The 19752-nt window shown below is 42.9% G+C and overlaps 2 protein-coding genes and 1 pseudogene across 2 annotated transcripts; 1 reads left to right on the top strand and 2 right to left on the bottom strand.

Moving 5' to 3' along the window:
* Window positions 1-2101: 2101 nt before the first annotated feature.
* Window positions 2102-2683, bottom strand: LOC104748879 (ethylene-responsive transcription factor ERF053 pseudogene; annotated as a pseudogene).
* A 5237-nt stretch (window positions 2684-7920) lies between these two features.
* Window positions 7921-10300, top strand: LOC147927466 (uncharacterized). Its single transcript, XM_087487473.1, has 6 exons — window positions 7921-8161; window positions 8259-8503; window positions 8574-8970; window positions 9181-9329; window positions 9434-9925; window positions 10022-10300. Exons 1-6 carry the CDS (start codon window positions 7921-7923, stop codon window positions 10298-10300), a joined length of 1803 nt encoding a protein of 600 aa, XP_087343599.1.
* A 986-nt stretch (window positions 10301-11286) lies between these two features.
* LOC147927465 (uncharacterized) lies at window positions 11287-13632 on the bottom strand. The gene is made up of 3 exons (XM_087487472.1): window positions 12636-13632; window positions 12505-12587; window positions 11287-12318 (listed from the first exon to the last, which is right to left on the bottom strand). The coding sequence occupies exons 1-3, from the start codon at window positions 13630-13632 to the stop codon at window positions 11287-11289; spliced, it is 2112 nt and encodes a 703-aa protein (XP_087343598.1).
* Window positions 13633-19752: the final 6120 nt, after the last annotated feature.

The following is a 19752-nucleotide window of genomic DNA, read 5'->3' as shown; positions in this document are numbered from 1 at the left end:
CACCTCGCCATCCGTACTCACACCAACACCGACCACAAATGACTCTCCCACACCATCTCCAACCTCGCGTTCGGGGTCTTCATCTTCTCCGTCCGTGGTTCTCCCTGTTCTGAATCCGGATCCTGTCCCTCTCCGTCGTGGTGAGCGCCAACGAACTCTTCCGGCTAAATTACAGGATTACCAGATCAATACAGCACAAATGCGGTTGTTAGGTACTTCAAAATCCCTCTACCCCTTTCATAATATGTGAATTGTGCTCGCTTTTCCGAACCGCATCGTGCCTTTTTGGTTGCTATCACCACCGTTGTTGAATCGACAAGTTATAAACAAGCTCTTCAGCGCCAAGTTTGGAAACAGGCAATGCGGTCTGAAATTGAAGCTTTAGAGGCAAATCAGACTTGGACGATTGAGGATTTACCTCCTGGGAAGAAAGCCATTGGTTCTAAATGGGTTTACAAGATAAAACATAATGCAGATGGAACCATTGAACGTTACAAGGCACGTCTGGTGGCTCTCGGTAATCGTCAAAAAAAAGGAATAGACTATGGCGAAACTTTCGCACCTGTTGCGCGAATGCAAACAGTACGCATGTTTCTCGAAGTCGCTGCAGGAAATAACTGGCTGGTTCATCAGATGGATCTCCACAACGCCTTCTTACATGGCGATCTTCAAGAAGAAGTGTACATGAAGCTTCCTCCAGGATATTTAGAGGCTGATAGCAACAAGGTTTATCGTTTGCATAAATCGTTATATGGTCTTAAGCAAGCACCCCGCTGCTGGTTTGCTAAGCTGACCACCGCCTTGCGAGAATATGGTTTTGTTCAGTCTTTATCCGATTACTCGTTATTTGTTTTTGATAAAGGGGGAATCCGAATTCATCTACTGATATATGTTGACGATATGATAGTCTCTAGCAACTCCATTGAAGCTCTCACTGTGTTCAAAGGCTATCTTGCTACCTGTTTCAAGATGAAAGACTTAGGAGCTCTGAAATATTTCTTGGGTATTGAGGTCTCTCGCAGTTCACGCGGTTTTTATCTAAGTCAATGTAAATATGCTCTTCAGCTTGTCACCGATGCTGGTTTGCTTGGATGCAAACCCGACACTTTTCCACTCGAACAGAATCACAAGCTCGCCGTCTCCACTTCTCCTTTTCTGTTTGAACCAGAGCAATACCGTCGCTTGATTGGTCGTCTCATTTACTTGGCTGCAACTCGACCAGACTTGGCTTATTCAGTTCAATTCCTTGCCCAGTTAATGAAAACACCTCGAGAGGATCATTGGGAAGCTGCTATAAGGGTTGTTCGATACTTAAAAGGCAATCCTGGTCAGGGAATCTTGTTAAAGGCACAGTCAAATTTTCAAATCACTAGATGGTGTGATTCGGATTATTCTGGTTGTCGCCTAACACGACGGTCTGTTTCAGATTATTTCATTCAGGTTGGCACATCTCCTGTCTCATGGAAAACAAAGAAGCAGAAAATAGTGAGTATGTCTTCCGCTGAAGCTGAATACCAAGCAATGGCTTATATCACCAAGGAACTCATTTGGCTCAAGCATGTTTTGCATGATCTTGGGGTTTCACATCCCCAACCAATGCGTCTTCATTGTGATAGCCAGTCCGCTATTCATATTGCGACGAACCCGGTGTTTCACGAGCGTACAAAGCACATTGAAAACGTCTGTCATTTTGTCCGTGACGAGATTCAGTCTCGCAATATTCAACTAGTTCATGTTCAAAGCAATGCACAGTTAGCAGACATCTTCACCAAACCTCTCGGCCGATCAAGTTTTGAAACATTTTGTGGGAATCTGGGCATTCTTGATCTGCATGCTCCAGCTTGAGGGGGGGGGTAATGGGATATTATTCTCTCTGAAATCATATCCCACATATCACGATACAAAGTTCATTAGTTTCCATATTCTGCATTGTATATTCTCTGCAAATCTCTGTAGTTATTACTACTTGCTGGCTACGCTTCTGTATTGATATATATCTGTACTCATACACAAAGATGAATAACACACAAACATTTATCTCCTTCCTCTGTTATTACAATGTCCTATTTCGCGGCATACGGATCTCGGCGACCCATTTCCCCTAATGGTGTTGTCTGATCCCTCTATATAGCTTGGTGGCGCTGAAGGGTTGAATCGGCGGTGGCAGATCACCTTCTTGACTTAACATTTTCATCATCATCATTCTTCCGCTCGGGCTCAGCTTCAGAATGTCTCTCCAGTACTGCAAGAGTAGTTGTTGTTGTTGTACTAAACATGGTTGCACCTGAAGTTTAGGACCGAATGAGATCATTTGTTGTTGTCTTTGTCTTGAAAGGTCACTCCGGTATAAAAACGGTTGTTGATTCTGAATTGTTGGAGAGAGGGAAAATGGAAAAGCCACCCTCGAAGAAGAGACGAAGACAGAGCATGTAGTTGTTGGCGGCGGCTGAGGAGTAGCATAAGGATTATGTCGGTCGAAGGTTCTGGTCTTCCTAAGACTACTTTGAGACAAAGAGGAAGCATCACCAAACCACATGACCGAGCCAGAACTCGAATCTTTATTCTTGCTGCTACTAAATTGGAGCTCCTCCTCCTCCAACTCTATCTCCAGAGCCGGCCAAGAGGTCAAGCAAGCCAAGCATTGGCTTGCAGCCGTGCATATTAAAAAGAAAATTTTGGCCATTTTCTATAAAAACTAGTTGTTAGCTCACGCTACGCGTGAGTTTTTACATAATCGCTATTCTATTTTGAAAAAGTAATATAAATTAACATGTTATTGTTATTTTGTTTTTTCGATGTACATCAAAATTTAAAGACTACGTAATATGAATTTAAATAAAATAAATAAATCAAATTTTTTTTGATGATAATATAGTGCAATTAAGTCATATTGTATCTTACATGCCATATGCCATATATGTTTGTAGTTGTAGTCATATTTCAAAATCATTGTGATATATATTCTCATAAAATTTATTTTGTGGTGTTAGTTATACATATTTATTTATTTATGGTGATAGCTTAAAGAGATTTAAAATAATTTAATTAAGAAAAAATCAAAATAGTAAACAGTAGGTTTACAACATCTCATACATATATAACTAAGTGAGTCTAACCATAGACTATTAGACTAATACATTTTCCATAAAAATAAAATAAAAAAACAGCAACTACCTTATTAGGTTATTATCTTAAAGTATTTAATTGTGTCTAGACTTTGATTTATATGAAATTATAATATTTCATATAGGAAAAGATAATTAAACTATATATCATATATTCAATGTATATCCTATTCAAATAAACTGAAACTTTTATGAAGTTAAGATATCATTGGTTAAATGAAGAAAAAATGATGATATTGTAGAATTTATAATATTATGGGAGATTTGAAATATGAGGTCATGAGGGTTATAGTGAGATATGTGTCTTTTTTTTAATAGATAATACAAAAATTGATGTATCAAAGGTAATTATTTGAGAGTTACAAAAGTGCAATTAAGTGCATACTAATACATTTTTAACATGTTCTATTATATTAAACTAAATTCATTGAGAACACTACTATATTATTATGGGAGTTACAAACAAACTTTTATATTTTTTCAAATCCTAAAATTAAAACCTATTTAATTTAAAAGTGAGTGTTGGTGAATCCATAATTTGATTAAAAAGTATAATATGTTATACATTGATGTTTTAAAGGAATAGGAACATCTAATTCTCAAATAAACTTGATTTTTTTGTTAAAACCAACATATGTGAATTTAAATTTAACTATAGAAATTTAAATAATAAATATGAATAGATTAGAAAGGCAAGAACTATAAAAGAAATATTTTATTTTTATATAAATAAAATAAAAATTGAAAACAATGTTAAATATATATAATACTTTCTAAATTAAAATATAGAATCAAACTCTTACAACACCATATGAGATATAACAACATTTGATATTGGTGGGAGAGGAGGAGAGAATTATTACTTATAAGATGATAATTTAAATTAGATAATGGAGATGAATCTTTAAAAATAAGAACAATGTAAAATATATATCATATAGTCTCTTATATTAAAATTTAGCATTAAAACTTTACAATGATATTTCATTTATTTTCTTGTAACCCATGCAACAAAAATAAGAAATCAAAAACAAAAAAACAAAAACAAAAAATGATTTGAGGTATTGTGGAAGAGAATGAGAATGAGAGAATGTGAAAATGAGAAAGTAAAAGAATGTCAATATGAAAATATGAGAGAATGAGATAATACTTATTTATATGATAAAATTGATGGAAGTTACATTTAGAATTATGGAGTTACAATAATAATTTATTGTGTTTGAATAAAATAAAGTGGTAGAATATGATTAATGAATAATTTATTTTATTTTAATGTGTGAATTAAATGTATTGTGTTAATTGGGTCTTAAATATTGTTTAATTGCTTTAAATGAGTTTTAATATGTGAGTTAAATATTGTGTTAAAGCAATTAAACAATTACAAAGCAAATAAAAAAAATAAAAAAATTAGAAAACATTAAATGAAAATCAACCAACAAGGAGAGACCAAAACCTTACTTTTATGTATATGATTTTCCTTAGGCCAATGGTTTAGTTGTACTAATATTGGCACCGCTACTCAGGTTCGACCCCCATGAGCTGCAAAGTTAGTTTTTTTTTTTTGGCTTGCAGCCCTAAAAAGTTAAGTGCCGGCTCTGTCTATCTCATCCATTTTATCCGCTTCATTGGTACCAAGGCTCCTGATGGATTTTCCCTTGTTCTTAGCAGTAGCCATAGATGATTCTCACTATCCCTTTTTCAGTTAACAAGAAAGAGAAGAGGAATCAGCATAGTGGCGTCCTTTTTGTCTTTGAGAAAACAGAGCAAGAATGGGAGAAACAGCGAGATTTATTGTGTGGTTGTTAACACTTTGTAAATGGCAAAGTAAATTTCTCATTAGAGTAAAATGTAACTAATACAAGTGTATTTATACTAGAGTGTTGAGACTAAGTAAAAGGAAGCTTAATCTCAACTTAACCAACTATACAACCTTATATGCTAATATACCCCCCTCAAGCTGAATTCGCAGTAGGCAGGAAGAGGCTTGAAATAGATAGTCTATGCAGAATCGAGTGAAACGGTGCTGGTTGCTTAGGACCCTCAAGATGTCAGCCAACTGATACTCGGTGGCAACATGTAGAACCTTGAGAAAGCCATTTTTAATATGATCTCGAGTGGTATGGCAGTCTATCTCAACATGTTTGGTCCATTCATGAAACACCGGGTTCTTTGCAATATGCATCGCCAACTTGTTGTTGCAGAAAAGCTTGGCCTGCAATTGGCGCAAATCCTTCAGCATTTGATGGAGCCAGAGTAACTCATTTGTAGCTTGTGCCATGCTCTTGTATTCAGCTTCGGTGCTACTCAAACTCACAACATTTTGCTTCTTGGATTTTCAATAGATTAAAGAAAAGCCTAAGAAAACACAGATGCCAGTAACAGACCTCCTAGAATCCTTACAACTTCCCCAGTCTGCATCTGAGAATACATTCAAGCATAAATCAGTAGAAGTAGATTAAAAGAGTCCTTGAATTTTGATGTTATAAATCGACAATATAAATAATAGGGATCTTAATGGGAATAAATCGGAACTGGTCCTTTTATTAACGTAAAATTTAAGGAAGAGTTTACAGAAAATGACAATTAAAGAGCTAAGCGCAGTTAATACTAAAATAATAGCTATTCTCTCTCTAATTGCCCAAAAAGTGGATCCCTAGCTCTGACAATGACATCTGGTATATATAGTGGGTCATTGACCTAGGACTTCTTCTGTCTCTCTGCAAAATGACGATTTTGTCCCTGCGACCAAATGGGCCAGATCCAAGACTTCAGGCTCAAAACTTCCTCTGTTTGGGCTTCTGTAAATGTTGGGGGCAAAGCCCATATCCAACAATGGTCCCCCCTAGTCCGATGTGCGATGGCTTGCTTGAGCCCGTCGGATCCAACTATGCGTCTACAGGTCTGCCTTATGGGAAGAACAGAAGATTTCAGGAGTTTTGACACCTTCCAGAGGGTTCCGGGATGAATAGTGTGTTGCACACGTTTTTTGAGGTATCTGAGAGATTCTGGGATGAATAGTGCATTGCGCACGTTTCTCGAGGTCCGTGAGATTCTGGGATGAATAGTGTGTTGCGCACGTTTTTGAGGTCCGTTGGACTTCAAACGGGAGTTTTGCGTGTTATGCACGTTTCCCGAGGCTCGGGAAGTGGAAATAGCCTTAAAACTAGAGTTTTTCTTTTTTCTTTGGTCAACGCGTTGGTCCCTCATATAAATACGTCTCCTTGACCTAGTTTTTACTTCTAACTTTCTTCTTCTCTCCAAAAGGTAAATTTCTTCTCTCTTTCCCTTATCTCTTTCCTTTAGATTTTTTTTTTTGATTTTGGCTTGTAAGGGCCATGGTTTCTCGCCGCCGACCATGCCTTGTCGTGCTGCTGTCTCGCCGCCGACCACGCCTTGCCGTGCTGCTGTCTCGCCGTCTCACCGCCGACCATGCCTTGCCGTGCTGCTGTCTTGCTGTCTCGCCGCCGCCTGAACCGGCCAGTTTGTTCCGCCGGTGCTACCTTTTTTCCGCCGAGTGAATCCACGCCGCACTGCAGGATCTGGCCGGGACCGTGAGGCGTCCCGGCCTTGCCTTCCCTACTAATCTGCTCTATGCTGCCGCTTCTCCATTGATGGGCGAGTTCTATGCCGTTTCACCGTGACTGCCTGATCCGGCCGAGCTGAACTGGTCGAGATGTAGAGCCAAACTGGTCGAGATGCAGAGGTCGCGTACGAGTGCTTGCTGGAACGGCGGATTGCTTGCTTGGTAGGGCGCGTGCGTCCTGGTATGTTGTGGTGGCAGTGGAACCGGAAGACCTGCTTCCAATACCATTGTGCTGTACCGGAATTGGCCGAGACCGTGAGGCCTCTCGGCTCCACTGCTTCCTTTGCGGGGTGGTACCATCGTTTTCGTGCGCGGCTTCAACGGTTGCACTCCGGTGTGGTGATGCGAGGTCACGTGTGCGAGACCGAGCGAGAGACCGAGCGAGATAGTGTGTGAGCGAGACTGAGTATGCGAGACTTGGCGAGGTGGATCATGTTTCTCGGGTCGTGGCGAGGTGGATGTCGTACGGCGGCGTGCTTGATGCTTGATGTGCGTCCAGCCTGCTGGTCGCGTCTCGCAGGCCTTGGCGAGGTGACGTGATGTTGTCGTGAGATGGTCTGGCAAGATGGCGAGATGCCAAGATGGCGTGGTGAGATGGATTGCCGGGGATTTGTTCGTACGGTGGCGTGCTCAATGATTTGTCCTCGTTGTGGGTTTGAGGGCACGGGATCGAGAACGGCGAGGCCGTGCCAGTAGCGAGATTGAGGTCGAGCTGATTGCCTGCATATGAAGCTTGTTGTGCTTGTTATTGCGAGACTGCAAGGTGGCGACGTGTGGGCGCGCTCGAGACTCCCTCTGCGTACTTGTTCAAGAGCAAGCTTGAGTCGGGATAGCGAGGTTAAGATCTTGGAGTGCAAGGTGACGTGTGCCAGACCGTATGCGAGACCGTATGCGAGACCTGACGAGGTGGATGCGTCACGGTGCAACATTTCTTGGTTTGGCCCATCGACGTATTCGTATTTGCGAGATGGTGTGGTAGCGGATGATGATCTCTGGCGAGATCACGACTTTGCGTACGAGACTTATGACGAGATCAGGGGCTTGTGTAGGAGACTATGGCATGCTCGACTTGGCGAGATCGAGGTCATGCTTCGGGAATTGGCGTGTTTGCGAGGTTGAGGTGATGAACTCAAAGCTTGGCGAGATCAAAATTCTTGGTGGCGAGGTTCACGGTGTTCTCGCGAGATACGCGTAACGGAGCTGTGTAGCGAGATGGGGAGTTCGGAGTCAAGATGGCGCGCTCGTCGACGTATTCGCGGGATGCGGCAAGTTGGAGAATTGCGCAAATTGTCGCGCAAGAGTTGTCGTGATGGGTTCCGTACGGTGGTGCATTCGAGCTGTCATCCTCATTGTCGCGAGATTGAGAGTGGGTGTTGTACGTATCGTGCGGGATGGCACAGGACAGTACGCAATATGGTGCGTGGTACGCAGTATGTTGGAAGCCGCAATTCAGGTGTGATCGATCTGTCTTGAATAATGTGGTATTTTTATGTTGTTTGTCGCTCCAATACTGACTGGTTGCTTGGTTGGTTTTGCAAGGTCTCGTGCAGTGGCTTTGGGAAATGATGTCTTCGGCGATGTTCCGGAAGAGCATGGAGATGACCAGTATCGTGCATTAGAGAGAAGTCTCGACAATATTGGAGCGGGTCATCCTTCCTGTTGGAATCCGTCGGGGGGAGGGGGCATCTTGACAGATCTCACAGAAGAAGATGTTCGGGACCTTGAAGTCATGTTTCCTACAGATGCTGACGACCTTAGCCTAATTCCACATCCTTCAAGTCAGCATCGCGGGAAGGTGCTCGAGTACGAAGAACGAACTGGCCCGGAGTGTGCCCCCAGGTCTCTGGTCGCTGGCTTGGCTGTAGGCAACGGAGTTACGAGACGTCGCAAAGATCGTACGGGAGATGAGGAACGCATCCCCCGCGATGCAGGGAGGACCCTATGCGATGCCACACAATCTGCAGCTTGCGGTGCCGAGTACAAACGAACGTCCGTGGGACTGCTCAGCAGGTCACCTCTGCGTCTACGTGGATTTTTCTTCTAAGTGCGGGCTTGGGTTCCCGATTCTGGAATTTTTGACAAGTTATTGCGCGCGTCGGAAGATCGCATTTTTGCAGCTATCGATCTCCACCATCCGTATCGCTGTGGGGCTTACGATAATCGGCGCCTCGATGAAAATCAAGATTGACGTGGACCTCTTCGAACTAGTTACGCAATTTATGCATGACAAATTGGGGCTATGTTGTGCTTGCTGTACGCCAGGTCTCACGATCACGTGTGGCTAGAGGAATCACATTCACGGTTGGCGGAGGCGGTGTTTCTTCGTATAAATAAACAACATTTCGGTCGAGGATCCCGACACGACCTGTCCCCCTGCTTGGAACTTTAATCCCGGTAGCCATTGCTGGGTTGGGTTTGTGTCCTTTTGGTTTTCTTAACTCTGTTTTCTGACCGTATGTTTTATTTTTGCAGGTAATCCGCCACCCTCTGCTGCGTGTGACTTGGGAACTGTTGACAAAGCTGCTGCTTTTCTTACGAGTAGGACTTTGCGGTGGTCGGACGTTCTTTCACACCTCGAGACTTGTAAGTTTTGTTGGCCTATCTTCGTCTTCGAGATTTATGTGCTTTCTTGCCTAAGGATCCTATTTATTTTGCAGGTTCACGGACTGGATTGCAAATGGGAGACTGCCCGATTTCGTGCTATGCTGACTTGTTCGATGCCTAGGACGTGCTGGCTGTTGCAACCGAGGTTGTTGCACCAAACGCCAAGACCGGCATGGAGATCGTTGCTATGGAGCGCGAGGATGGCGAGATGCCCGTTCTCGAGGGTGAGCCTAGTCGTAGGTATTTTTCTGCCGAGGTTGTTACGGCTCATGCTACGAAGAAACCTTCTTCGGTGTCTCGTAGGAGTGCTCCAGCAGCTGGTGGTGGTGATCGTTCCCCGAAGAGGTCGTCACGCACGAGTCCTAGGAGTGATGCTGGAGGAAGCTCTAGGCGTCCTCATCACGCGGAGGATGGTCATGGGAGAGTCGACCACCATGCTGAGGATGGTCATGTGAGGGTTGACCACTCCTTTTCCTTTCGCTACGACGTGAATGACCAAGCGTTCACTGGCGATTCACGAGCTTGCGCGGACCTCGCCAGCAAGATTCATGGTGACTTTGTTCCGCTTCCTGCTCCTGGTGACTTGGCTTGTCCAAGTACGTACGAGGAAGCCGTTCGTCGACAGTTTCGGGTTAGGATCCGATCCTTTAGCTCGCTTTAACGTGGATTTTACTTAGTCGTAATCGGATTATTTTACTTGATTTCTTAGGCGATTAGCTGGATGAATCGTCTCACTGGCGACTACGAGGACAAGGTGCGTGCTGCTAGGAGGGAGGCCTCGCTTGCTCAGGATGCATTTGTTCAGGCTGAGCGGTCGAGCAAGGAAAACGCAGCAATGGTCAAGGAGCTCACGGTTTCTCTCAAACAGTATCAGCGAAAGCTCACTTCCGAGTCGGCGCGACTTAGGAAAGCAGGAAATGAGCGCGGAGAGCAGGAGTGCGCTAAGGCTGCTGTCGTGATTGGGGCGCATCAGGAGCGTATTGACTAGTGGTAGTAACGTTTGAGGTTGGCGGAGTTCCACGATCTTGGAACTGGAGTGCCATTCATCTCGAGTATCTGATAGACGCCGGGTTTGACGATCTTGGAGATTAAGTATGGACCCTCCCAATGCGCACAAAGTTTTCCAGCGTTCTTCTCCCTTGTATTCTCCTAGACTTTGCGGAGGACGAGATCACCCTCGGAGAAGTAGCGAGATTTAACTTTCTTGTTGTAGAATTTTGCGGCAGCTTGCTGGTAGTTCTGGATGCGTAGTAAAGCTTGGTCGCGCTCTTCTTCAATGAACAGGAGTCTGTCACACAACATTTTGTTGTCAGGATCATGAATGAGCATGGAACGTCGGAGCGTGGGGATTCCTACTTTGGCCGGTGCGAGTGCCTCCATGCCGTAGGCGAGAGAGAATGGTGTTCGACCGGTAGACGTGCGTGGAGAGGTTTGGTGCGACCATAGGACGCTGTCGAGTTCGTCAGCCCATAGACCTTTCTTTGCATCGAAGTGTTTCTTGATTCCGGCGATTATGGTTTTGTTGGTTGCCTCTGCCTGTCCGTTGCCCTGCGGGTATCTTGGAGTCGATTTACTTAGGCGAATCCGCCAGCCAGCACAGAATCCTTCGAATTGTAGGGAAATGAATTGTGGGTCGTTGTCACATACGATCTCGTACGAAAGTCCATGCCGGCATATGATATTTTTCCAGACAAAATTTTGAACTTCGTTTGCTTCTAGCGAGGCATACGATTCTGCTTCGACCCACTTTGTAAAGTAGTCTTTCATGATTAAGAGATATTTCTTCTGGTTAGATGGTGTTAGCGGACCAACAATATCTATCCCTCATCGCATGAAGCGGTAAGGCGGTGACGTTCGCAGAAATTCGGTTGGAGAATGGATGAATGGTGCGTGGCGCTGACACTTCTCGCACTTGGCTGCAAAGGCGGTGCAATCGGCGACCATGGTCGGCCAGAAATGTCCATTGCGACGGATTCAAAGTGCTAGGGCACGACTGCCTGAGTGGTTTCCACCAGCACCTTCGTGGACTTCTTGCATGATGTTGTTGACGTCCTTCACATTGACGCAGATGAGAAGAGCGTCATTTGATTCCCAATGAAACAAGCTGCCATCCAGCATTGTGTAGTGTGCGCTCTTAACTCGCAGAAGCCTTGCTTCCCATTTGTCTTTTGGCATGATTCCATCCGTGATATATGCTATAATCTCAGTTTGCCAGTCGTTGCGCGAGGAGGCATCGGGTGTTGGTACGGGCGTAGCTGGGGTGGTTGAGTTCGCGGCTGTTGGGGTTGGTCTTGTGACTGCTAAGGCAATTGCTAAGACGTTATTCGGGTCTGTCACTGAGTGTGCGGCTTCGAGAAACGTAGTTGGAGCGAGAGGCAACAGGTTGACGTCAATGCTTGGTTGATCAATGCTTTCTACAGGTATCACTCGGCGGAGATCAGGATCTGATGTGGAAGCGAGTGCCGCAAGTGCATCAGCTGGAGCATTGTCGCCTCGTGGAATTTTGACGACCTCAAAGAACTCGAACTTTTGGGACAAGTCACGAACGACTTTGAGGTAGGCATCCATGCGCGCGTGTCTTGTTGCATAATCTCCACTAAACTGATGCGTTACCAGCTGAGAATCACAATAAGCTTGGATCTTCTTGACGCCGATTCCGTGTGCGAGACGCAGTCCATTGATTAGTGCTTCATACTCAGCGTCGTTGTTAGAAGATGAGAAAGCAAGGCGGAATGACTGCTCCAAGATTTCACCTGTTGGCAAGGTTAGGCGTATGCCTGCTCCCGAGCCCATCTTTAATGAAGCGCCATCTACGTGAAGTGACCATATCTCGGGAGGAGGGGTGTCAGCTTCGAGGTTGGGAGAGAGTTCAACGAGAAAATCTGCGAGAACTTGTGACTTAGCGCAGGTGCGGTTCTTGTACTCAATGTCGTATTCGCTTAACTCTACTGTCCACTTTGCCAGGCGACCTGATTGACTTGGGCTGTGAAGGATTGGGCGCAAAGGCTGATTCGTCAGGACTTCAACAGTGTGAGATTGGAAGTAGGGGCGGAGCTTGCGAGCTTAGATTACGACCGCGTAGGCAAGCTTCTCAAGAGTCGGATATCAGAGTTTGGCCCCATCGAGAGTCTTGCTCACGTAGAAGATAGGATGTTGTTCTCCTTGATCTTCTCTTACGAGTACGCCACTTACAGCCAAAGAAGAGATGGCAATGTAGAGATACAAAGTTTCTCCTTGCTCAGGTTTGGGTAGGACCAGCGGAGATGATAGGTAATCTGTCAATTGCTTGAATGCCAATTCTCACTTCTCATCCCACTCCAAACGTTTATTTCCGCGGAGGAGCTGGTAGAACGGCAAGCACTTGTCCGTTGAGCGAGAGATGAAACGATTTAGTGCGGCAATGCGTCCAGTAAGGCGTTGCACCTCACGGGTATTCCTTGGAGATGGAAGGTTCATGATCGCCGAAATCTGCTTTGGATTGGCTTCTATACCGCGCTTCGTAACAAGGTATCCCAGGAAATTGCCGGAAGTAACGCCAAAAGTGCACTTCGCCGGGTTCAGTTTCATGCTGTACTTGTTGAGTATCTCGAAACGCTGCTTTAGGTGTGCGACATGATCTGCGGCCTGAGCTGACTTGAGGAGCATATCATCAATGTACACTTCCATTGTTCTCCAAAGTTGACTTGCGAACATGCGGTTCACTAGTCGCTGATACGTTGCCCCCGCATTTTTTAATTCAAAGGGCATGACTCTGTAGTAGAAAGTGCCTTGTTCAGTTATAAACGCAGTCTTCTCACGGTCATCCTTGTGCATCATTATCTGGTTATAGCATGAGAACGCATCCATGCGCGGAAGAGGAAAACTGTCTTTCGGACAAGCATTGTTGAGGTTTGTGAAGTCGACGTACACTCTCCACGTACCATTCTTCTTCTTAACCACGACCGGGTTACTCAGCCAATCTGGATAGCGAAATTCAGTGATTGATCCCACATTTACCGCGGTTGTGCGTTCTGCATCGAGCTTTCGACGTTTTTGCTTGACGGACTTGTAAGTTGGATCAACGTTGAGCTCGTGGCTGGTGATGCTAGGGTCGATTCCAGTCATATGGTCTATCGTCCAAGCAAAGGTGGTTGCATTTTTCCACAAAAACTGAATGAGTTCGTCCCTCAAAGCTGGAGATAGCTCGGCACCTATTCCGACACAACGTTTGGGATTGGACAGATCGATGTTGAATTGGATTACAGATTCCTTCAGAGGAGGTGTGTGTGGATCTCGTGGCGGAGTTGATACGGCAATCACGAATGCTCTTGCATTGCGCATCTTTTTCTCGACAATGAAGCAGGTTCACGCCATCAGGGGATCTCCATGCAGCGTGTAGATACCGTACGCGTTTGGAAACTTAACGCACTGGTGGTAAGTTGAAGCAACGGCGTGCATCTTGTGAAGCCACGGTGTGCCTTAAAAGTGCCTTAAAAGTGCCTTAGAAGTGCCTCAAAGCAACCCCAAAGAGCCGACGACCAGAAGAACAGCCACGACCAGCAGTCTTCTCTCGTCCATCTCTTGAAGCTTTGAAGATCCACCAAACTCTTTCTACTCTATTTGCTTTGTACTTTGTTTCTAAGGAAGAAGATCTTACAACTTTGTTTGACAACCATTGAAGTAATATCTAAAACCCTTTTCTCTATTTATTCTTTTATGTTTATGAGTTTATTAAACCTTGCTTTGATGATTCCCTTAAACATGCTAGAGTATTTTTCTAGTTGGGTTTAAAGGGATAAATCAAAGGGCGGAGATGATCTTAGTTTAGGTGGCAATTTTTAGGGTTTGTTAGATTTAAATTCTGTTTATTCTATGTTTTAATTCTAAGTCTTTACTTAGTACTTTAAGTTAGCCTCATGAACTAACTATGATCTAAAGTGTGTGTGCTTTGCCAAAAGCTTGCATGTCTGCTTGACCTAGCTTAGATGTGTGGGGAGACATAGGAAGCACATACCCCTTACCTATGGAATTCCATGGATGTTAATCGAACCTGTTATAAATGCTTTGATCTATGCGTCGTAGTCTGCGACAGTTGAGTTACGGGGTGTAGTGATCTTAGACGGTTAGCTTGAGAACTTTAAGTTAATGGTTTATTAGTGTTTCGTAGTCCAAGTTTTAGATAAACAAACTAACCCTAAACTTTCCTAGATAGATAGATAATTGAACCCCTGCGATTCCCCTTGATGCCCAATGCTTGTTTTATTATTTTTATTTGTTATTATTTACATTCATTTGCTTGCTACAACCGTGAAAACCACAAACCCCCATTTTTATTGAGTCCTAGCCTTACTTACTTCCGTTGGATTCGGTTGAACAACAACTCTCTCTCTCTGTGGGATCTATTCGGTTAAATACTACTACCGATTAGCTGTGCACTTTCAGCAGTTGTGTGGTCTTTTAAGGTAAAAGATTTGAAGTGAAAAACCACACACATCAAAGCTTTTTGGTGCCGTTGCCGGGGAGAGATTGTTGTTTACAAGAGTCTAGGAACTAGAGTAACGTCTAGGACACCTTGCTGTTTAATTTTTCTTTTTGTTTTTTTATTGTTTCAGGAGACCTTGAGGATGAACCTCGACGCTCTCCCAGGAGATTTAGAGAATCTCACTATTGCACAGCTTACATCACTTTACCGACCAACAGACGGAGACTCATCCGGTCCGCAAGCCCACTCGATGTATGGTTCCCGCAATGGTCGTTCTCTACCAGCCCATTCAGCTCACTACCAAGCTGACCACTCATTCACTCCATACGACGCGGATTTTCCATGCTTTGCCATGAATCAAGAATTTGATCCACAAGAAGTCAAGAATGTTGATGTCATTGAAAACTTTTTCTTTGACACTCGCAAACCAAGAACTTCAAGGAGCTCTCACACCTTAGACAAGCTCATGAAGAAGATGAAAAAACTTATACCGATCGTCAACAATCACATAGATCGACTTCTTGAAGCTAAAGAAGGAGAAGAAACGCTCAAAAACATCAACTGTTGCATGACATATCAGATCCCTAGTGAATAAGCTACCGAAAATTACAATTTTCGACAATTTCGCCATCAAGGAGAAGCTATCTACCGAGGTAACCCTAGAACCCGACCATCTCCAGTACCATATGATGTTTATGAAGATTGGGAACCTGTCCCAAGTCACCGTCCAAGTCGCTTTCAAAGACCTTATCCAAGGAGAGCCGCAACCAATTTAAACCGCTCACACCAATACCGAGATCTTTTCCGACAGCCACACCAAGTCTATCAAGACAATTTTCATGAGTCTACACAACAAAATGCTGAAGAAGAGATGATGTTGAACTTTATAAGTCGGATGACAAACACTCTAGATGAGACTGTGAGGATGATACATGGAAATCTCGACAAAATCCATTCTGATCTATCGGGAAGAATGGATGAATTTGTTGTTGAAGTTAAAAGAGTAGAGGAGGAAAATTTTAAAACTGTTGAAGCCTTGGAAAGGAAGCTCCTTTTTCTTGAAGAAGAAAAAGTTCAACAATCAAAGGAGATAAGAGAGAATGCTAAGGATATTAGCAATTGCGACATGAAGATTAATGCCTTGGAGAGCCGCTGCTACAACAATTCTGAAACCATTCGTAACAAGACCTTCGGCCTGTGCAACCATATGGAGAAGTATGAAGAGAGAGCTAAGAAAACCGAAACCAAAGTGGAAGAGATTGGTTAACAAGTTGATACCTTGGGAGACACTCTAACCGAAGAGTTCACTAGTTTTCATGTTCCACTACTTGAGTCTAACATTGGAGCTAAGCAAGCTGCCATGGAAAAGAGAATCAAGTCTATTGAGGAGAATCTAGAGAGCTCAATCTCGTGTGTTGCTGGACACACCAAAGAAGAAAACCCGATCGATGGAGAAGAGGAAGGAAGAAAAAACGAAATTCTTGATGAAAAAGGAAAACTTTCATGTTTCCTTTTAGGAAAAGGAACTCTTGGACTTATAAATATAGGAGGGAACCCTAACCCTCCTCCACAGTATCGACGTGAAGGAAGCTGCTCAAGAACCCGAAGAACCTAAAAAAGAGTTTTTCAGAGATAAGCCACAAGTTCCGATGGAGACCAAGAACCCTACACCCGATTCGCAAGAGATTTCTCAAGGAGAAGAAGTTTCGATCCTTACCAAGGATTGTTTTACTGTAACAACTCTTGAAGCCTCACCACCACACGACATCTCACATCTAGGAGAAGAAGAATCAAGCTCTGAAACTATACCAACACCCCATGTCGCTTGTAACACCATCACAACCTTCAAAGGAGTTCAACCTTTCCAAGAACTTGAAGAAGGGGAGATTTATGAAGAAGAAGATGAGCCATTCGAGGGAACACAGTTTCAACATCAACCACGTGGTCTCACCCTCTTGAACAACCGCTGGTACCCACGCATGATAAGCCTAAGAGATCTAGGCGATTTCAACCGAGCAGTTGGGAGACTTCCCCAAGGTACCACTTTCGCAAAAGCTTGTTTATTTATCATATTGACCGATTCTTTCTTGAGAGTTGTGAGTCAAGGAAGGAGATGAAAGAGCTCTATGATCAAGCCCTACACTATCCACGGCCGTTCAACACACTACATGAAGTGGAGAGCCCTAGCCGATTCCTCATCACTTGTTCTATCAATGGATTTAAATTTGAAGATGCATTATGTGATTCCGGTTCATGTATCAACATCATGTCAACCGATGCTGCAAGGAAGATGTGCTTGAGACACTTACAACCCTCGGACATACGGATAGGACTCGCAAACTTCTCATTCACAATACCCGAAGGAATGGTGCAAGACATTCATGTGAGAGTTGGAATCTACAATGTTCCAACCGATTTTCAAGTCATCAATGCTGAGAAAGGGAGGTTTACACCACTTATCCTTGGAGGAGCATTCCTAGCCACCGCTGGAGTCGTCATGGACTGGCCTAACCGGAGAATGACTCTCACCAACATCAATGGAGACATTTTCTATGAAGCTAAACCATTCAACCCTCCAACTCGAAGGTGTAGAGAAGAAGATTATGCAAGAGAGCCATCTGATGCCTACAATGGAGAACCAACCAAGAGAATTTGTCTAAGGACAACCCACTCTCCTCACCCTGTTTGAGAAAGCAACCAAAGTCGAGCCAACGATGTTAAACAAGAGCGCTTCTTGGGAGGCAACACATGTCTAGTAAGTTTTTATTTTTAGGATTTATTTTCTTTTACTATTGATATATTTACATTTTAGTTTCAGGTTTATAAAAAAAAAAATAGAAAACAGAAAATCCAAAAATAAGGAAGAAGAAGTTCCCATGGATTGGCAATGCACCACATGACTAGTGGCAAGCACCACCTACTGACCGGCCATGTTCAACATGTCCGATGCAAGCCGAAGGCAACCGATTAATCAAAATCCTCATGTGATCGATGCCGAGAGTCCCCATTAGCCATACCAGACATAGCCGATTCCATGTCCTGCACTATGTACCGCGTACCATTCTTACATACCGCGTACCACGCCCCACCGTACCTGCTGCTTATGTCCGCGGCCATTCATCCGTGTACCGCGAGACAACTCCAAACCACCACCATCCTCACAACCTACCATCACCATTCTTTTATTTAGGTATGCTTTTAGCATTTTTTATTTTCTCATTATTATTGATGGTTTTAGGTTTTTGTTTCAAGGAGGATGCATTTAGAGATATATCAAACACAATTCGATTGAACTTAGCCTAGCTCAAACTCGATGTCAAGCAACCAAAGGAAGTACACACGGTTAGTCACCACATTTTCATTCCACAGCCGACTTCTAGACAATTTTGGGCAACCATAATACGTCTAAGAGTCGACACAACATCATTCCATCAAGGTGAAATTCTTCTTAAACCCTACACTTTTCCTTATGATTTTTAATCCTCATCTCTTTCTTTTTTCCCACCGAGGACGGTGTGATTTAAGTCTGGGGGGGAAGGATGTTCCATCCTATACTAATGCTACTTTCTATTTTGTTGACTTGAAACCTTTTTCCACTTTTTACATCAATAATTTTGACATTTTATCGAGTCACATTTTTTTTTATTGAGTCAAAACTAGTAGGGGATTATGATTTTATTCTAAAGGTTTATTTGATTTGGATTAACACTCTTATGACTCTTGATTATGCTTGACAACAGAACCAAAGTATGGAAAGACTGTGAGCCGACTCAACAATCCCCCAAGTCCCTATTCGATGGATATTCAGATGATCTAACGTTGTCTCTAACTTTTATAGGACCTAAACTAGACTTAATTTTCAAGCCCTGGGAATTGGTATACATTGGACTAGATCTCTACATTCAAGCCACACAAGACATTACACTTCTTCAAAAGTATGTTCCCCTCTCTCTTCCCTTCAATACTATAAAAAAAAGAGAGAATAAAAGATGAGATGGTTTTGATAAGTTTAGAGAGATAGGTAAATTACATGTGACCTCATTATTCTACTCTTGAGTCAAATGATCACACAAAGCTTGGAAGCGAGGGGTAGGTAAATTACCGATGACCCCAGTATTCGCCTACACCTTTGATTAAAAAAAAGAAAGAAAGGGAGGTGAGAAAAGGGAGAGGAAAGGAATCATATGAAGAAAGTCTTGGCTTGAAGAGAGTCTGCAAGCCATTGATCGATTTTCCCTTGGTAAGATTTCACTTTTTATTATTGCTTAATTTATGTAAAGAGATGACAATGGAGATTCTGGAAACTCTAAGAATTGTGGGATCAAGGAGAGTTGTCTTGTTTTATTTGGAAATAGAAAAAAATATCAATTTTTATTAGAATTTTCAATTTTCTTGGACCAATTTTTTTTGTTTGTGTGTGTTTAACCTTCTTCATTTTACTTACAAAAGACAAAAAATATAAGTATAAATTACAATATAAATAAATTTATATAGAAATTAATTAATTTCAACTTATATTAATTTAGTTTTAATTGATAATTATTATTAGATATGTAATCATAAATCATAAATTAAAATAAAATTAAAGAAATATAAAATAGTAGAGTAAGGTGTTGAATCTGTTAACCATTGTACATAGTTTACACGAGTAAACCATGAAGTTTACACGAGTAAACCTTGAATGGGGAAAAGCATGAAGTTCTCTTATCACTTTATAAATCAAATATGTGGCTATTCAAGTGCAGATCATGGGTGAAAAGCATCAAGTCCTCTTATCACTTTATAAGTTACCATTGAAGATAGATATTATTTTTAACTGCAGTTTATTTGTCTTTTTGTGGTTAATGCATGAGAAATACATGCATAAATTGTATACCATTTTTTATGCTCGCCACCCTTAATCTGGACCTGAACAGCTAAATATTTGATATACCTTTATTCTGCATGTAAATCTGTAACCGCTAATAACATGAACAGCT

Source organism: Camelina sativa, chromosome 15 (genome assembly GCF_030686135.1).
Source record: "Camelina sativa cultivar CO46 ecotype springtype chromosome 15, ASM3068613v1".
Taxonomy (NCBI): Eukaryota; Viridiplantae; Streptophyta; class Magnoliopsida; order Brassicales; family Brassicaceae; genus Camelina; species Camelina sativa.
The sequence above is the reverse complement of the archived record's forward strand: the minus strand, read 5'-3'. Positions and strand labels throughout refer to the sequence as shown.